Below are 20982 nucleotides of genomic sequence, written 5' to 3'. Positions count from 1 at the left end.
GGGAAACTCATCACAGTATATCTGCACATTTAGTTATTACTGTATGAATCAGATCTGTTCGGCTGGAAAGGGCAGCTGTTTAGAAGCTGAATGCCAGTGTTATAAGGTGCCGAACTAAATGCAAACTGTATAATCAGACTTTGAATCTGCAAATATATGAATGAATAGGCAGCTAGGGAGAAAAGTGAAAGCTCAGAGACTGACAAGTGAATAAGGGGTATATGGAGAAAGATGACTTGAATAGCAAGTCATAAAGTGTGGCATGGGTGACTTGGCTCATGTTTACAAGCCATTTCTGATTATTTGCCCTAAATGTATCTTTCTACAAATTCTTGGCTTGTGACAAACTATATGGTGATTTTGATAGGCTAATGAGAAAAGGAACGTTAGGTGGTGCCTTTCTCCAGAGGTTTGATTCTCCTGACTCCAAATTCATGACAGTATAACTGACTCAGGACTGCCACAGGCAAATCAGTTGGCACCCCAGGCCAGAAACCTGCTTCTCCTCTCAGGATTTTTTTTTTTTTAACTTTGATCCTTTGATGAATCTCTGAAAACCTTGAATGCACCAGGAAAAAAAGTGATTTGGTGGCACAATTTGATTTTCAAACACCTGTTAGGTAGGTGAGAATGAGCAGAAATGTGCAGTAACTAGCAAAAATATTTCATCTATAAATATATTCATCAGTCCAGTGTGTGTTTTATGGGCATGACTTTGCTTGGAAACAGTGAAGAGGAAATTGTTCTAGGCAACAAGACAAACCTGAAAGATTAAAAGATGAAGAAAGCAAAGCAAGGCCAGCTAGTTTGGTTAAAGATGAAGAATGGAAGAATTGAAATTATCAGACCTAATTTGTCAATCAATCAGATCTAATCATCAATGGATGATTTATTTTAGGTGGACAGGGAGATAGATAGGAATACTTAAAATAAAAACTACACTTCCTGGGACAAACACTGACATCTGCTATAAAGAAGAACAGTTGTCCTCCATCCATGACCTGCTAGGTGTGTGAATGTGCATATGTAACTGGGTAGATCTGTGTGATAAGAGGAAGTACACAAAATGTTATATGTGGGAAAAGTAATAAAGAAAAAAGGGAAGGAAAGAAAATGTGTGGGCAAATATAAGTAATTATCACAACTTAGCCATAGGTGTGGCTATTGAAGGTGAGATTAAAAGTTTAGTAAGTATGTTGAAGAACCTGAGGTTTGAAGCAAAATCTGAAGATGAGAGAAATGGCACCATACTCAAAATCCCCAAAGGAGGATTTTTGATAATCCTTTACAATTCCTTTTGTTTGGTTAACTATCCTGAGGTTGGTTGAGCCGGAGGCTAACTCTGTGCACTAGGCCAGAAATGCAGGAGTTTGGCAGGCTATGTAATTCTCTTGTGCATATGCAGCCTCCTTCATTGCATAGCCACTGCTTCATTGATCATCTTTTTTTTTTGTTAGTATTTTTGTTCTCATGGCTGTCTATTTAGAAGAAATGGAAAGAGGCAGATTGGTATCACCAGCATGTAGAGATGCACAACTATTATTATTATTTTTATAACAACTCTCTTCTGTCTTTATCCTGGCACACACCTATATAACTGTATGGTAATGAGTATATCTGTAAATAAATATGTATATGCCCAGGGATTCAAAGTTTACACGTACTAAAGCGCAGTAAGAATGTGGCTTAAACATTACAATTAAAGCTATTTCAAAACATATTATAAATATACCTCATTTTTAAACTATAAATAAGTTACAGTGTTTTATTTGGCTAACAAGTTACATTAATCCACCAAAAACTTGATTGAGTGATAAAAGTGTTCCCAGTTAATAAGTAAATTTGGTTTCTGTTGAATGTTGTAAAATTGTAACATATGTATTGTCTTTTAAATGTGACCCCTCTATCTTTTCTGATCCTTTTTAAAATAATTTTATTAAAACTTTTAAATGTAAAAATTAACACAAACTAATTGTTAGTAAGCATGAAAAAATAATTAAAAAGCATAAGGTGTAAGAAAAATTAAAAAAGGAAAAAGCATAAAGAAGTGGCTTTCAATATTCTTTGTAACAATTAAAAGCACAAATAGATCTTAACACCTCTAAAGTTACATATTACTCTTCTTTTTGTAACCTGTATAATTGTCAAAAGGTCCTTTTTTTCATTTTTATACAAAAAATCCTTAAAAGGTTTCCAGTCAGTATTAAATGTAAATAGTAACTTTTCTCTAATCAATGAAGCTAATTTATCAATTTCATCAAAATCTTTCAATTTCACCAACAATTCCTCCATAGGAATTGCCTATGCATCTCTGTGCATATAATAATCTTGCTGCTGTGATCATATCCTGAAATAATATTTTATGTTTTTTTTCTAAATGTACATCCATTAATTCTAAAAACAAAAGTTCTCTGGCTTTAACTGAATATTAATTTTTAAAATCCTCTATAATAAAATATGTATTTGGATCCAGTTTCTTTTAGCTTTTATATATGTTCTCTATGCCTGATAAAATGTCACTTCATGTTGCTCACATTTCCAACATACATTTGAAGTGGCTTTATACAATTTATATAATTTCTCTGGCATCATGTACCTACAGTACAAATTTTATAAAAATTCTCTTTGAGATAACAAAAAACAGAGTTTGAAGGGACAAGTTTCAACTCTTTTGACTACATATCTTCCCATTGATTCATTTGTATATTACAACCAAAATTCTGAGCCCACTTTATCATACATTCTTTAAGTTGTTCTACCTCTATTTCAAATTTTAACAAAAATTTGTACATTTTAGCAATTACATTTTCACCATCTTCTTCTTGTGCCATATCCGTTATCGGACGTTGGCGATCATGTTGGCGATCCTGTTTTTATCAGCAGCCGCATGAAAAAGTGCTGCTGAGTTTTGTCCAAACTAGTCCCTTAGAGTTTGAAGCCATGATGTTCTTCTTCTGCCTGGACCTCGTTTGCCTTCAATCTTTCCCTGGAGGATTAAATGGGGTATGCCGTATTTTCTGGGTGTCGCATCACATGTCCAAAATATTCTAATTTTTGTTTTTTAATTGTTTTGATAATTTCCCTTGGCTTTCCAGGCGCTTATCACCTCCTCATTTCTGATCTTGTCAACCCACCATCAGTATACATTGTATTTCAGATTCTTACTTGCTCCATACTAAAAGTTACTTCATTTTAAATATTTCAGTTAACTGTAAATGGGAGAACCATTGATAATTATATTCTTCTGCTATTAATTATTCTCTTGATTTGATTTTAAATTCCCCTTGATAATTTTCCAATAGGTCCCGGTACGTCAAACATTTACCTTTTACTGCCATTTCTCTTCTTTAATATAGTTCCTGAGCTGAGATCCATAAACGTATTTTTTGGGCACAATCTGGGTTTATATCTTCTCTATATTTTCAACATAGCACGTGTAATAAAATGATTTTTGAAGTCTGTATTAACCATAAATATCCATAGTATGTAGACTTCAGGTGATCTAACTGTAAAAGTGTCCATTCTTTCATCCAGATCAAACAACAAGCAGCGAAATACAGTTTTAAATGCGGTAAACCCAATCCTCCTTTTTCCTATGTATATTTTAATATTTTATATTCAACTCTTTTTTTCCCTTTGCCATGTAAACTTAGGGACATCTTTTTGCCATTGTTTGGATGATACATCTGTTGTTAAAACAGATATTGTTTGGAACAAAAACATTCATGGCAAACATTCATTTTTATCACAGAAATTCTCCAAATGACAAGCTTTAAATTCTCGCATCTTAACATGTCTTTCTTAATTTCAGTCTATATCTTAACATAATTATTTTGAAAAAACATATCATTTATATTTGTCATAGCAATACTCGGGTATCTTTTTTTCCTCAAAACCAGTTGTTCTTTATCAGTTCTACTTTATCTGTTGCTTTCATGTTTTTTGTTAACATCTTTGTCTTTTGGTTATTAATCATGAAACCTGCTAATATACCAAAGTCCTTTAAATTTCCCATTAATGTTTGTACTCTATCTTTCCTGATCCAGGAAAAAATGGTTCTTCTAAAAATGAGTCTATTGCAATATCTATGCATCTTCTGAAGGGACATAATCCCTGTGCCTCTTAAGCAATTTCATTCATATGCAAATTAAATTGATTGATGAATCAGTTGATTAACTGATTGTTCAGCTTTACTCTGAAGTAAGTTTGATTGAATTAAATGGAACTTAACTATCCCGAAAAAAGGATATAGGATTGCAACCTAACATTTCTTAAACTGGAGGTGCTCATGCTCAGGACATTTGGGCTTGATTTCCACAATGTACTAGAATAAGATAAAAAAAATTATAATCAGATTATTAGGAGAACCTGATTTTTGTCTTCGCATGCTGCCTGATACAACAACAACAACAACAATAATAATAAAGTTGGAAGGGACCTTGGAAGTCATCTAGTCCAACCCCTTGCTCAGGCAGGAAACCCTATCCCATTTCAGACAAATAAATTCAGACCATAATATTGTTAAAGCACAGTATAGTTTTTTTACTTAGATGTAACATTTTATACAATCCCTTCCACTGTATTTTGTTAACCCGGGTTTAGATTTATTGTGTTCCATAAACTTAGCCTTTTTCTGCCGTTTTGATTGATCCTAGGAAAAGTAGAGCCTAAACTAAAAAATAATTGATTTGGCTTTTTTGTGTATTTATGTCAGGTTCTTTGGCAACTGCCTCAAATCAAAAGTGATATTTTCCAAGCAAGATTCTCATATATTTTTCTTTAGCAAGATTTATTGAAATGGAAGGGATGGGGTTACAAGAATTTCAGCAATTGAACAATTTCCCATTTATATCCACTTATCCTCTGATATATTAGGGCAGATATTTATTTGATTTCTTTCTAATAGTCTTCCTGTGCTCAAGCCTTTTCAGTAATAATGGAGATGTTTGCCATGGGTTGTTTATGTAACAGTCTCCTAAATCTTTATTAATATAGGGACGAAACATTACAGTGTATGAACATACATCTATGTGTACATGTCAATATGACTTTTAAAGGGATTGACAGCTGACCCTTCATATTGGCAATGGAAAAGTAATACATTCTCTTCAGCATATACTTTTAAAAAATGTTTTTTAATTAAAATAATTTTACCCAAAAAATTAAAAACTCCAGAACCATGGAAAATAAAATAAAAAGATCATAAAAGTAAAGAATAACACACAATCAACAATAAGAAAGGTATTTAATTTTTATAAATGTTATATTTGTAAGTCCTGCAAAGAAGATCAGAAGTTGCTTCTCTTTAACATTCAAGGTAGACCACTAATAGTCACTGCTTGGCCTGCAGTCTTCCTAATGCTACAGTAAGATTTGTGCAAGTCTATCATTTCTATCAGTTAGTATGCACCAGCCTCTCTTTCCCTCCTGGGACATACTATCTTCTGTCGGGTTTCTGTCTGTTTTTATGAGCCCAGTGACTTACCTGCTTGCATTGGCAGGAATCCTAGTAGCACTGACCATTAACTAGCAGTGACTTACCTGCTTGCATTGGCAGGAATCCTAGTAGCACTGACCATTAACTAGCAAGTGCCACTGTTTAAATTTCTCATCTTATCCACAAGCAATGCTGCTTGATTCAATAGCATTTTGGGCATGTGCTGCTTAGAACACCAAGGTTCAGATATTGGGAACAGTGAATCATAATGGTGCCAAGCATTGTTACAACCCTATATAACATATAGGATATAGATTATACAGGATAGTTTAAAAATCCTTCTTTCTGACTTATCTCTCCTTTTCTTCTTTAAATATGGGGTCAGCTTAGCTTGGTCTCACAATCCATGTGTGTGTGCAAGAGTGTGTTTGTGCCTGCCAATTTATTAACATTATTCCAACATTGTGATGCAGCAGGAGTAAAGGAAGCAGATGCTCCTTGGTTGTAGTCTTTATTGTTACCTAGAGACAAGCTACTGGCGTCTTCCCAGCTATTTCTCCCCCCCCCCTTCTCCCAACTCAGTTCCCTCTACACTCTGCAAAAGGAAATTTATGGTATGCCCACACTGTGTGTTAACTCCTTCCCTCTTTGGCAGAGAGGCAACCAACCAGGGTGTAATTTGTACCAAGGCTATCTAACACTTTAACCTCAGCATCTGTTTTTAATGCCAAAGGTCTGGGGTAATATGCTGGCCTTGATATTTCTGAGCATGCAGAAAATGCCTTCCCTTTCCCCTTCAAGAAAGCTGAGGGGTTAGAAGTCACCATTTCAACACCATCTCTGCAACTCAGCAAGGGGGAAGCTATTGTTTGGTAAAGCAGCACATACTTTGCATGTGGAAACTTCCAGGTCCCCTCCTGACATTTCAAGTTATGACATCTGAAAGAACTGGATGGCAAGAATGACTTTTGCCCAAGGCCTTGAAAAACCAAGGCCTTTCAGAAGGAATAGAAGGTCTAGACTAGACAAAGTGGTGATTTGGTTCGTTATCTGTTTATTGTGTAAGCAGAGCTATCTCAGCTAATTCTGGAGTGTGGAGAAAAGTCATTTAAACTCCAGCCATTTACCTGACAGAACACTATTCTACAAAATTAAATTGCAGGTTGAGAAGCAATGTTTTCAGAAAAGAGAGAAAGTTGTACCACAAATTGCCATCCAATAATCTCTTTCCTTTAAAATACCCCGAAATCTAAAGCCATGGTTGGTTTGTTACACAATACTTTGGGCTACATTGTCCCCTATTCCACTTATCAAGATGTTAGGTATCTCGAGAGAAAAATATGAGATATGTGATTTGTTGATGTTTGTGTTGATGATGATGATTACATAAGTATATATAGGTGGAACATGTGTAATTTTAGATCCAAGATTTAATTGTCCTTTAAATGTCACTGTGTTTCATTTTTCTTTTTTCAGAATGTGAAAATCCAGTTTTGTGGTGTCTGGCAGCCTTCCTGTTCCATCTGCCAACTAAAACCTTGGATGTTTGCCCTTAAATGCTGTCTTGATTCTACAAGACACTATTTCTTATTTGCCCTTTACCATAACATGAACGTACCTCAGTGACACTTCTTTCTGCCATGGCTTCATGACCCTGCATTTGTCTTATCCTCAGTCCACTCTTCAGGCAAATGAAGGTTTTCATTTGTTGCTATGTTAGTGTTTTTCCTCATCTCCTGGTCATTTGGTTGCTAAGGTGATTCGAGATGCTATCCAGTTATCCTAATTATTTTTGTGTCTTTACAGTGCTGGCACAAACATCCTTTCTAGTATTGTTCTTCTTAGCCATTTTGATTAGGCAGAAATGATGGGGCACATCGCTTCTCCAAAGGTATAACTCTGGGCAGAATTTTTTCATTGAGCTTGTCAGGTCTTATGTGAGCTTATTATGAACATGGGCTTAGCATTCTTTTGAAAGCACATTAGATCTACTTTTTAAAAACTGGTTTAGCCTTTTTTTGAAGGAGTTCAGTGCTTCATAGGAAGTTAATCTAAACTATGAAAAAAGCTAAATGTTTCCAACATGGAACATGGATTGGAAAGTGCATTGAGAGAAAGATCCCTCACATTACATGACCTCCCTTCTAGCATCTTTATTTCATTTATATCCTGCCTTTATTATTTTTATAACTAATTCAAGGTAGTAAACATACCTAATACTCTTCCCTCCTCCTAATTTTCCTTCAATGTGAGATGGATTGGGCTGAGAGAGAGTGACTGGACCAAAGTCACCCAGCTGGCTTTTATATCTAAAGTGGGATTACAACACAGAGTCTTCTGGTTTCTAGCCTGGTATGTCTACTAGACCAACTGCCTGTACCCGCTAGCTATTAGTCACACAATTTGACAGTTAGCTGAGCCCATTGTCTTAAGTATCTCTCTAAAATATTATTGGTTCTTAGAAAAATAAGTGTCAGTAGAAAGTGACAATTGGTTAGAGAATAATGAAAATCAAGACAATCCACCAATGACCTGTCATGCATTAAATAAGTAAGAGCATCACAATGTGTCAGCCTCATTATTATGGCAGAATAGGGATTAGCAACGGAATCAGCACAGTTTATGCTGCCCTACTTTTCTATCAGCTTAAGGACTGGTGGACAACAGCTTAATGTCAATATCTGGAGAAGTTCAGGGAAGCATTGGAGTGCAATGGAGACTCTTCTAGAAATTTGCAGCTCTAGAAATCACTTGGATATTAGACTTCAAATGATAAATGCCTTTACAAATCCATTTTTTCAGCATTTCCTGTGTGATCTGGAAGGCATACTATTGGGATGTGGTGTGAGAGTCGAGGGAGGATGAAGTGAATAGAGAAGGAACACAAAGAGAGTTTAAAGAAAGTCTATACTCGACCCAATTAGGTGGGGATTCTCATTTAAATGGAGTATTAGGTTTTCTTGGTATCCTACTCCTTACATAGATTGAGACATTAGAGTGTTTTGTGATTTTTAGTGGGCTGATAGTGGCAGTACCAGGCTGAATATGAATCAAGAAGCATGCCATGTTGTACAGCTATGGGCAATTTTCCTAAGTAAATAAAGAATCTATAGAATTATTTTCTTTTCACATAATATATGCTGAAACTTGGTTTCATTCTGTACTAAGATTGCATGGGGATGCAACTGCCCTAAATATGTAGATTAAAATCTTAAATTGCAATGCTCAAGGGCATAGACAATATTTGAAGGCTTAAACTAATGTAGCTTGGAAAATAATAATTGTCTATGTATTTACTGATGTACCACATCGGTATCTCTTATATTTAGGGCTGCTCAATGCTCTGAAATCAATTCTAAGAAAGCATTTCAGAGCATGAATATAGTGTTTTCCTGGGATCACGGGAACTGTCAAAGGCAAAGAAAATATGTCTGTTTTAAAGAGTTTTAGGCAGTTGGTATGCTTGAGCCCTTGTTTCTTTTTTTGTAATCTAATCCAAAGATTATTCAGTCCTAAAATTGGTATTTATATTTTTCAGATCCTACTTGTAAAAGCTTTTGGGAAACAGGGAAAGTAATGGGAAGATATTAGGCATAAACAACTGACAGAGAGGACAGTAGTTCATTACTAGCTTATCTCATAAATGACAGTCGAATCCAGGTTGCAAAAACCCAAGGAAAAAGAGATTAAAAGCATTCAAAGAGACTCCATCTTTATGAAGTAACTAATAAATTTGGACAGGAAGTTCCTATCACAACTTCCAATAGTCTGTAACTTATCCCTTATTGTTGCATTAAAACTTCTTCATGTCTGTCAGAATCTTGAATCATACACTGAGGTAGAGAACTTGGTGCAAACACACCTGTAGCCATTACTGTCCTGAGCTTCCATCACTCACAGAGTAGCACATCATAGTGGTTTGTTATAAAAGAAGAGCAGTTTTAATTCCAAATAGGACCAGGGGAAAGGAGAATCCTTCTCTCGGTCAGTAATATTATAGGAATTCAAAAATGACCTCATCTGAGTAGCAGTGTCTCAGATGTAACCAGTTACTTAGAGTTGTACAGCAGTTGCAAATGCAAGGCACTCCATCACTTAAAAATAAGGTCCGGCAACACAGAAAATACATGCCAAACACTGGTGGCTGGTTGGCAACTACATTCCCAGAAGGCCCAAGTTGGAGAATGCTGCTTTCCAGCTATAATTTAGGTGTGGTAACTCTTCATTCCTTGCAATTTGCACAAGTGGCATGCAGGCACATACTGTTTACTCAGCCATATGGTGTAGCACAAGCAGACAAGGCTTCCCTGCATGCAAATGTTTTTCAGAAATGATTCAGAAATGCATTTTTCAGCTTTTCATTAAAGTAAGTGGGTTTTTTTCCAGGTGTCTGTTGAAAATGAAGGGGGGAAAATCCAGCTGTGCCTTTTTTTTAAAGGCTGGCATGGAACCCAGAAAAAGAAGGGCTGCTTTAATGAATAGCAGAGAGGTGCTGTGTTCATGCATTTCTGAAACATTGTTTCTGAGTAGTTTTTGAATACAGCCTCTCTCTATAGATGAATAGGAGAGAGAGAGAGAGAGAGAGAGAGAGAGAGACTGACTGACAGATAGATAGATAGATAGATAGATAGATAGATAGATAGATAGATAGATAGATAGATAGACAGTTCCTGACTGACTGACTGAATGAATGACTTTATCAAAGAAGAAACTTTGGCAGCTATGTGCGTCTGCATTTCAACTTAGAGTAAGGTGTGGAGGTGTTATTTTCAAGCGTGTTAGATGGAGAAAGAAAACTTTTACAGTTCCACTGAAGACTGTTAGAGCCTGAAACTTTTTCAAGGACATAATATCAGGTGTGGATTTGAAACAGATGGTTCCCATAACAAAGTGAACTTGTTTATATGGACTATATAAGATGTTAAGGTTTGACTGGGAAAATTATTGTTTAAGTCTATAAATTGTGTTGGAACTTCATAGTCAAAGTTTTGCTTTGACATAGTTGGTTTTGCTTCAACATTACCATGCAGTGTATTCAATAAAGAATAAGATTTTTGGAGACAGAATTTGGATTCTTGAGCTGGATGTTGACAGACTTTTGTAAATAAATATATTTGTATATATGCCTATAAAAAGGATATTGTATGCTTAAACATCTACTTTTGTAAATATGCATTCTCTTCTTAATCCCACTAGTTTATTTTTAAACTTTTTGTACGATTGGTGTTTTTGGACTTTTAAAATGCCTATTGTTGTAGTTATTTTATTAGTTTAAAGCAATAATTGCATTTATTTTAATGCATTAATTATTGCTTTATGATGTATCTAATGTTTCTGAACTATACTGTAAATTGAGGTATGCACACATACAAATACAACTTGTCTATTATATAGCATGCAACAACCAGTATGGAAATTCTTTTTAATAGAAATACTGGGATTTTTATTCTTTCTTTATACACCCTATTTCTGTCAGTGTGGGGATTGGCAGAAGAAAGTAATTCAGTGCAAGTAATTAGTTTGTTAATATGTTAACATATAGGCATATATATGGAATTTGTCCATGGCAAAAGCATATTTGATTGTTTCAATAATTGACTGTAAAAATGCACTTCTACTGATGCGCCTCCTCTCTTTAATACTGCTGATAACCTTCCAAAGCTTCACATTCATGGAATTTTTATAATTTATAGCACAGCATGAGTTCTAGTTTAATATAAGTCCTCCTCTAGATTTATTATCTAATAAATGAATGGCCAGTTTTGGATGTCCAAATAAAGCTGAAATGCCTGCTCTCTTTGAAAAGTGGGTCAAAAGAGAGCAATGGAAACATACAGTATTATCCTGCATGCTCTGAACTTTATATGATGATCAGATTCTGAACATGATAATCAAGAATAGCTATCTACTGAAGTATTGCATATGTAACTTAGCAAGAAGAGTCTCTTCTCCCAATTCCATGTGTTCTTTTTTTATTGATCCATTCCAACAGGAAATCTTTGGACCCTCTCAGATGGATTTGGCCTTGGGTGGCCATTCCAGTAGGCTTATTCTGATGTACACAGTATTCATTTGAGACTATCATAATTTTGTGTCTTCCCTTGGTATGTTTCCAATCTTACTCATACCAAGTTTACTCTTCTCCAAGATCATGTCTTCTAGATGTATTGGAATAAAACTCTCATAGTTTTCAGTTAGCAGGACATGAAACATCTGGAGAACTGCAGGCTGGGGAAAGCTACTATTACACCACAGAATCATAGATTCAACTTCTTTCTAGGATCTTTCTTATTTGGGCTGGTCAGCAATAGCTAGAGTGAAACAAACAACAAGCAATTCTCAATCTAAAAATAGCCCCAGGGAGAGTAACAATATTTTGTCACAATCAAGATGGTGTAATATAATGGAAATTTTTGTCATATTAAAATATTTGATTGTTTTTAAGTGAAACCATATATACGGGCAGACATTCTTTTTTCTGAATACTTGCCTTCATTAAAAACAGAATGATGCAATGGCTAGACTCCACCTGGTGACTTATCAAGCCACTCCCTAGATATTTTCAGGGCTCCATACCATACTTAGATTATTAAGTAGAACCCCTTCCAATTTTTTTTATCATTTTATTCTGGTGGCTCTGTAATTCTGGGGACCCTAATTTAGTGTATCTACTTGCACCATTGTTTTAAGCTAACAATACTCAACCCTTATCAGTTATTCTTCTTTCCTCCTTTTTCCCCCTTTCTCTCTCTCTTCTCTCCCCCTCCTTCTCTCTCTCAGCAAGTTTTTATGTGATTACAAGCACTGCATGGTAATTAGTGCTAAACTCATTTGCACAACTACAGTTAATTGGCTACAACAATTAATTAATGTGTTGGAAATTTGGCACCAGAATAAAAAAAAGTTTTTTTTCATCAAACAAAAGACAGAAGTTAAAAAAGAGAGATGGACAGACGGAAAAGTAAATTGACTGCACTTGGATTACCCTCATAGCTCCCTCCTCCAGCAAAAATACATTGTTGTTTCCAAACTACAGAGTCCTTCAAACTTTTGTTTGGTATTTGTCACTTTAAATTTTTTAGCTATTTATTTTTGACACTTTTACCCTTTATCGCCTCCCTTTTTAATTCATTCGTTTATTTTATATTTCCTTTTCCTTTTTTTTTTTTACAACTTAAGCAAACTCATTTCACTGATAAAATATAGCATGACTAATGAGTGGAGCATGTAGAAATCATTGGGAGAATGTCCTTGGAAGACGAATGCATTTTCAGCAGAATAATTAACTTAATTAACAAATTCACATGCATATTCATCAGGCTATTAATGTCTTCTCAGCTCAGCTTGATGAACATTGCGGTAATAACAATCTCATTTGCATACTGCATTCTACTGCTATCCAAAAAAAAAAAAATTAAGCAACATACACAAACACATAGAAAAGAACACACTTTCAACACCTTCTCTCTTCCCATCTTCCCATCACATCATGTATTTGCATGTTTATATGTTTAGAATGAAGTTTGTTGATTTCAACATGGGACATGCATAAGTAGTCAACTGTATTTCATGTATGTGATGTGTGTGTGTTTGAACTTTCACTATGCCTGTCTCTCTCTATCTTTCCAATCTCTCCCTAGGGAAGCCTTGGCACGGGTTCCAACTTTTTCTTCACTCTTCCCCCGCTGCCAAGCGGCATCAACACAAAATTGCCATTTTCCCCAGCTCTCTATGGAGCAATCTTGAAAAGCAGTAAGGTGTGACGCCGAAGGACTGCCAACTCGGCAGCAGTGCCTGCGGAAAAACCGCAGAATGGAGGCAGAGAAATAGGATGGTGGTGGGTGCTGGTTTTTTTTTTTCCTACTGGCGCGTGGAGTGATTGGGAGGAGGGGTGGCAAAGAAGGGGGGTTGAAAGAGGAAAAAATAACGTAGCAGCTGTCGGCCTAATTCCACTAACACTCTGCTTGTGGTCATATTAGAAAAACAGATTATACTCCTTTGTGGCACTCATTTATTCCTGACATACGTTAACATTCTATATCTTAATTCTGCCTGCCTTTAGTTTGACCAGTGGACTTTGGGGCCAGGTTTTTTTCCCCATGAAATATATTGAGGAATATGGAAAGCAAAAAAGAAATACCTGTTTTTTTTCTTCTTCTTCTGTCATTATACTTCATAAACCGTTGAATTCATTTGACAATAAGAGTTCTGAATAGGTAACTGTCAGGACTATTTTATCTAAATGCACCACTTATCAAACTCACCTCCATAGCCACAGATATGGTGATAGTTCCTAGCTTTAATGGGAGATAAGTATCATGGATAAAAGTCCCTGATGGTTACAAGTGGCTACAGGCAATTTTCCCCATTTCTGCCCTATAGATGTATTTGGACTACAACTCCCAGAATTTCTAGAGTTGGAAATATTCCTGAATGCCTTTACTTCAGGGCAAGGCTATTGACTTTTGTAGCCCAAAGCTTATGATCTAAAGTCACATTTCTGAAGCTAAGCAGGCTTAATTATGCTCAAGGCTCTTAGAAGCCATCACATGGCATCCTGGACTTCATTTTGAGAGGATGGCTGAATGTAGAAAAATGCAATGAATACATGACTCACAAATGGATCCAAGCCAAACGTACAGCTCGTGAAAACACCTTTGGATAAAATATCAAATATAAGCTGGCAAGAATGATAGCTAGCTGAGTGTATCCTCTGATGCACAGTGGATAGGTGAAGAACCTTATCCAACTCACCCAATTTCCTCAAGTCTGCCAATGGTTGTGTTAAAAAAATGCCCCTCAAGCAAAATGTTATTCTCCCAAGTAAATCTTGCCTCTATCTCCAGCCAGTTTCCTAAGGAAATATCAAGCAGCAGAACACCTCTGTGTATGTATTGAATGTTCATTTGATGGGATTCAGTATAAGTGTTTTGCCCTTTATACGTCTTTCCCCTCACTGCTTGAAAAGGGACATTTACATCCAATGTTGGTGCATCCCCTTCCCTCAATAAATACATCACTCTGTTCTGACCAAGTGGCCCAGAGGATCATGTCTGATCATGTCAGGCAGCTTAATAATGCATGTGGGCCCATACTTAACACAAATCAGGTGCTTCTTGGTACTCTCTTCTTATCCTCTGGTAATAATCTCTGCTTTAGTTTCTCCATTGATGTTTTAAAATAAGCATGGTTCACAATCAGAGATGGAAAATGATGGGAAACAAAGTTCTTCCTACTTGATCACTCACTCACTGATCACCTCAACCCTTGATCTTCCATCTTCAGGGTTACAACTTCACTATTTTTACAGGTAGTCCTTGTTTAGCAACCACAATTAGGATCAGCAACTTGCTCATTGAGTGAAATGGTTGCTAAATGAATCTGTGACTGTGCTTACAATCCCATTTCAGCTTTGCTTCATATATCTGCAAAGTTTGGTCACAAAGTTTCTTTTTCATCACTACCACTGCAAATGGTCACTAAATGAGGTAGTTGCTAAACAAGGGCTAACAGTATTTAGCCTTCCTGGGGCATGCACATCTTCAGCTTTCTTCTCTCTTTTGCTTCCTAAAGCATCTGACAATGGTTTCTTCTGGCCCCAAACAAGAGCCATTCCAAACTGAACCAGAAGTTTCCTCCATTCACTTTAGAGCAGGGGTGTCAAACTGCTGGCCCGCGGGCCGGTTTCATCATATTGGAGCCGCGCCCACCACATTGCCAGCAATGGCAAAAAAGCTCCAATACGTTGTGCGACATCACATGACGTCACGAGTTTGACATGTCTGCTTTAGAGAAACTTCAGTTTCCCCTTCCACACACACAGATCCTCCCACACCCATCATGAGGCAGGGAGAAGGAAGGGAGAATTTCACAAACACAGAAATGCATATTTAGAGACATGAAGATACAATAACACATACACACCCTAACCCCAGGTTACTTTACATGGAATTGGGGCTGAATAACATGTACTGCCAATAGAAGAAATATCTGGCAAAACATAGGTCTGCATTTCATACAGCTCCATCAGACAGCTGCAAATTTCTGCACCTAGCCTTTTACATAAGAGAACAGATCTTTGTTCAGATCAGCTTAAAATTTGCAGGTAGGTCCAAAATACAGAAGGGAGGCAGGATTGTTTGCTTCTATTTTAGTTTTGAGCGTGCCTTAAATGAGAGATCTCGAACACATAGTATACTGCCAATATATTAATTATTTTCTGAAGGTCAGTTTTCTATGCCCTAAAGACTTGTTTTACCCGATCTATCAACATTTCTTCTGTCCCTTCCACCTGCCTACCTGCCTACCTTTTATAATCAAGTGAGATTTGAAGTCAGGTTCTCAAAGTTGTATTCCTTAGTCTTAGTCCAAGCTGGCATTTAAACTTATTCTTCTGCAGGATCATATTTGAATTGCCTTTTGACAGTAACTCAAGACAGTGTGTGACTCTGAATGAATTGCACGTATATAGCGAATAGCCAGCTAAAACCCTAACAGCTGCATTGCTCATGGGAGATTTAACTTACGGTGTGTGTGTGTGTGTGTGTGTGTGTGTGTGTGTGCGCGCGCGCGCGCGCACGCGCATCTGTGTGTGTGTGTGTATGCATGTGCGTATTTCATAGCTAAGTTGTTAGGAGAATGGGATGAACAGATATATCTTTCCCTCAAATATTTGCTAGTGCAGGGTCCAGTTCATTTAAATCCTTCCTTCCAGTAGTATAATGCCCTCTTCTTTATAAATATAATAACTGGAGATTCCATATTTCTATATGCACAGTCTGTTTTCAACTTATTTGATACATGCATCTCTCCTTCCTTATATGTTCAGTTCAGAATCTCTAGTGTACATTTTTTTTCTTTTTCTTTTTTTCATTCAGAGACCTTGTCACCCTTAGGGGAAGCCAAGAGATCCCTCCCTATTCAATAAACAGCAAAGTGGCAAGTGAAGGCCCTGCAGTATCTCATGGAAAACATAGATCTCCAGGGTTCAGTGTTGTCTAGAACATTGAATGATGTGGTTTTTCAGACAATGTTGAAAGAGATTTTGGGAGTTTACTTTTTAGTGTTATTGACGCAACTTTCTGTTTAGATTAATTATTGTATATTATATATTTATAAGCCAACAAAGTTCTTGAACTTTGTTGAAGAAAATAATATGATACATATTACTAACAAATGAATAAAGATACAGCTTCTTGGATAACAATCTGAATTATTCCCAAGTATGCTTCCTCCACTAGGAAAAATCTAAAAATTCTTTGCTGCCATCTAATGGTTGTTTTGATTTGTGCACTTCAAATCCAGTAGAACTACATCCACATCTCTTCATTTTCACTCTCTTCAAATATTCTTTTGAAGGATCATGGCAGAGCTGTTTATGTAACCTCAAATCTCTTTTTTTTCTCCCTCTGATCTCAACTTCCTACCATTTTGAACTGAGGAGCACAGGACCTTTGCAGAATAAGTTCTATAAAGATCTGATTAATAATGTTAATGAGAAAAACCCCAACCTCACTCTATCAGAAAAAAGAAAACCCCAGCTTTGTCCAAGTATGTGATGCAGTCCTCTCCACTTGACTCCATTACTTACCCATTGTAGCTGCATTCCCTCTCCCCATCTAATAAGTGAGCCTTAGTTCTGACCTAAGTGATTTGTAAATACATACATCAGCAACTACCACAGAAAACAGACAGCATGCAGTTCGCATACCTTTCAAAAAACCAAGCAGTATAAGTTATTCCTTCCCAGATCCATTACATGCAGTTGTGGTGCTTCACTGCCATTTTCTAATTCTACCTTATGGAGCTGATGCAGTGAGGGTTTTTTTTTTCTTAAAAAAAAAGGTATTTGGGGCATGCCTTACATAATTATGCGGAAAGGCTCAGAAGGACCTTTGTACCCAGCTTTGAGGGTGGTATTGAATTCTGGGCAACTTTTCCAAGCACATTTCCCATCAGGTTGCCAGCACACTGCATTCTCTGATTGTCCTGTGCTGAGACCTGTTGCTTAGCAACAATCAGTACATTCATCTTTAATAAATTGCTGGCACCATGATGGCAAAGAATGTAGGGAGGGGGAGAGTGGAGAGTTTGATGGGTGACTTTTATTTTTTTTTTTAAGGGAACACCATGTGGTTTGCAGAAATGAAAGGGGAAGAAAAGATTAAAACATTTTAAAAATGCAATCTGTTCACATGGACTAGCCCAGATTGAGTCAGCCCATGGATGAGAATAAGTTTTCACTAGCTACATGAGAATAGCTACTCATAAACATGTGATATGTGTATTGTGCATATATATAAAAGAGCGGGGTGGTGGTTGTTGAGGTGTGATGCTCCAAACTGTGTTTTACATTTGGAGTTAGAAACTATGGTGGGTGCTAGCCATGCAACCAACTCAACCAGCAGAAAGCCAATATTAAAAGACTGAAATAGTGTTCACTGGCAAATATACCTACTTCAACAGCTCAGTCCAGAGAATATGAGAAAACCTATATGGAAAAAATGCTGAAGGATAGAATCATAGAATCAAAGCTGGAAGAGATCATGTAGGTGAGCGTGTCCCAAACCTGGGTAAATTACTCAAAGTTGGATAAAAGTGGTTTTTCTTTGAGTATTGATATCCAAACCAATTACCCATCACAACAGGGACATTTAAATTGATTTAAAGATTGCCACGTGTACTAAAATATATTCAAAAATCTTCCAAATATTCCTATTAAGTTAAAAATTGGTGAAATTATCAACAATAATTTGTTGAAATGATAGTTAAGATCATTGATTGATATTGTTTTTATAATACAGGTAGTCTTTGAGTTATGATCATTTATTCAATGACCATTCAAAATTATGACATTACTGAAAGAAGGGATTTAATTTAAGACTTATCAAAGTTAGATAAGACTTTCTTTCATTTTGGTAATGAAGGAAAAAAATTGGGAAACATTGATTTAGGCCATCAAAATTTCTGAACTATTTCTTTTCATGATTTGAAAGTTATACTTCTTATGATGTAATATAAATTGTGTTTGCCATTTTAATCAGAATTAGGAGGAAGGGTATGTATTAAATGTGTTTAATGCTTTGAGTTATTTATAAAAAATAATAAATGCAGGATAAAATAAATAAATAAATATAATATCACAATGGTGCTCTTATTCAGCCCGCTACATAGAAATTCATGTTTTTTTCTTTATCTTATATAGTTGAATCTTGCTGCTATTACCTCAGACTCCTCTTTTTCAGGAAAGAACAGAAAGAAGTTCATGGAAATTACCATCCATTTTAAATTTGAAGTCTGTCAATTTGGAAGAAAGAAACATCAGCTCAACTTGACTTCTCCATAATACTGGCATCTGCATGTGGACATTTTGGTGTCTATTTTTATAACGAGGCAAACCAAAAACCATTTTTTTTAAAATAGAAACTCTTATTATAGAAAGATTGAACACTAATTGCTAATTGCTGAGAACAACAGTTTAATTTTGAGCAAACTCTGATCTTGACATTCTGTCTCTTTAACTCTTGGAACGTTTGATTGTACTTTGGACTGTTCTCTTGAATTTGTACTCTTTTTTTTGCCTTAATGACTCTAATCTGTTTAGCTCTTTAAATTTACATTTGGCTACTAATATTTGCTAGATGGTTTACAACATCTTCTGAATTTGACCCTGGACTTCGCTAATTCCAATAGACACAATAAAATTATCCCTAATAAAAAACAGTAGAAGGAAACATTTTTCACATATTTCTTACTGATGATTTATGGAAAAAGTATAGGTGATTGGGTTCAAACAGCTAAACCAGAAGTCATGGTTTACAAACAGATTTCATGTACTAGGCTAAGGCACACATTTGGAGGGAAAAATCACATTATAGCTTAGTAATTCGAGAAGCCAGTCTGTGTCTGATTTTAACATAAACAGCTGCTGGAGCTTAAATGGACCACAGACCTGGAAGCCCTGTTCTGGTTTGATGTAACCTAGTTTTATCTACATAAATATTAGAGAAGAGCCACAAGAATTCTGCATTGACCTCTTTGTTACAAAATAGACTGCTGAGTATATTGCATAATGTTTTACATGGTTTTTCTTCCTACAAGAGAATCATGCTTTGAATTTTCAGTGCTAGTTGGAGATAAAAGGAGATAATGTCCTACGCAAGGACACCAATTTTCATCCTAGTATCTCAGTGTTTTATTATTGATGTGTCTACAGCTAGAAACTATTTATTTGATTTGCAAGGCTTAACCCACCCATTTGCCCCTTCACTCTGTGGGTTTAAAAAGGGGTTTGGGGGGCACTTCCATGTAGCCTGTCATTGTACCTCTTCTCCCTGAACATAGTAGCAATACGGTTTATTTGAGTCTGGCTTAATGTTTTATGTAAATTCAGCTTCTAGATGTGCACACCATGGCTTATGGTTGTGTTGTAAGAACCCAGCTAGTTAATTCCTATTCAATAAACTAGAGTTAGGATGAAGCCAACTGTGTTTTAGTGGAATATGTAAACCCAAGCTTTATGTTAGAGGATTTTTTTCTGCCACACAGGTTGATAATTATGATGACTGTTGTTTTTAATTAGCTATTTTATTTGCATTATATAGTTCAATTGGATTCTAAAGGTGGCATATATACAAATGTTTTAAATTGCATAAGTAATCATCAGAATTATTCCAATTACAGACAAACAAAAACAAAAACTTGTAAATGAAATAACAAATGAGCTAGTTAAACCAAAGACCTCATTTTGTTCAGTCAACTGTTTGTTGAGTATCACAGTAAGGATAATGTTATTTTTCAGAAAGTTTTATAGTTCAGCTGCCAAAATTAATTCAATATTTTAAAAAGAAAGTAGGAGAGATTTGAACAAATGAAGATAGAATGGCAGACTTCTCAATCAAATTTTTCTATAGCAGTCCAAACCACATGTTTTAGTTAAAGGTTTTATATACATTTAAGTGGAGCATTACAGTTTAACCTAGCCAGTTTAAGAAGTTCATGTAATGAACTAGGATTTGATATTGATTTTATTCCAATCTTATAAGAAACATTAGCTTAGAGTTCCCCAATAAGAATATAAGGAAGGACTGTGATTAGGGCAGGAAGGGATATTCAAGGAAGAAATCTGTAGAAAGTGGTCCTCAACTCAGGTTTTGTAAAACTTGATTTATTATTAAATCTTGGACAAATATTCCAAATGACGCCACTCATTCAAAAGTTCTTTGAGTTGTGTGCATAAAGTTAATTTACTTATGAATGCTGTGCCATATGTAAATAATGTTACTTTTAATTCCCATTGTTTTAATTTGTAATAAAATAGATTACAAAATAATATGCAGCTGAGTTCTCTAGAACTCTTTGTGATACATTATAATAAACAAGGCAACATTGAGTAATGTTATGTGCTCAAATCCTAATATTTCCTAGATCATGTACATGATTCATATCAATAAATTGATTTTATGCAGAAAGAGAGAGAAAAGAAAAGCAGCCATTTGCAGTTTATGGAAAACTCATTTCTAAGAGATGCTTTTTTCTAAAAGGTT

At 35.8% G+C, this 20982-nt stretch overlaps 1 protein-coding gene across 6 annotated transcripts in view; it reads left to right on the top strand.

The window, feature by feature from the left end:
• Positions 1 to 20770, top strand: part of CDK12 (cyclin dependent kinase 12) — an 87155-nt gene extending 66385 nt beyond the window's left edge. For 2 of the 6 annotated variants that reach the window (XM_039358985.1, XM_039358986.1), the window contains one exon: positions 18682 to 20770. In XM_039358985.1, the coding sequence (XP_039214919.1) occupies positions 18682 to 18724 (43 nt within the window). In that variant the 3' untranslated portion in view covers positions 18725 to 20770. Of the gene's footprint in view, positions 1 to 6913; positions 7224 to 7243; positions 7329 to 13077 lie in introns of those variants that run through there. The other 4 variants (XM_039358991.1, XM_039358990.1, XM_039358987.1 and 1 more) reach the window with 4 other exon arrangements.
• The last annotated feature ends 212 nt before the right edge of the window (positions 20771 to 20982 follow it).

Source organism: Crotalus tigris, unplaced genomic scaffold (genome assembly GCF_016545835.1).
Source record: "Crotalus tigris isolate CLP2741 ecotype Arizona unplaced genomic scaffold, ASM1654583v1 scf7180000019068.10715455, whole genome shotgun sequence".
Lineage (NCBI taxonomy): Eukaryota > Metazoa > Chordata > Lepidosauria > Squamata > Viperidae > Crotalus > Crotalus tigris.
This window is presented reverse-complemented; position numbering and strand designations above follow the sequence as displayed.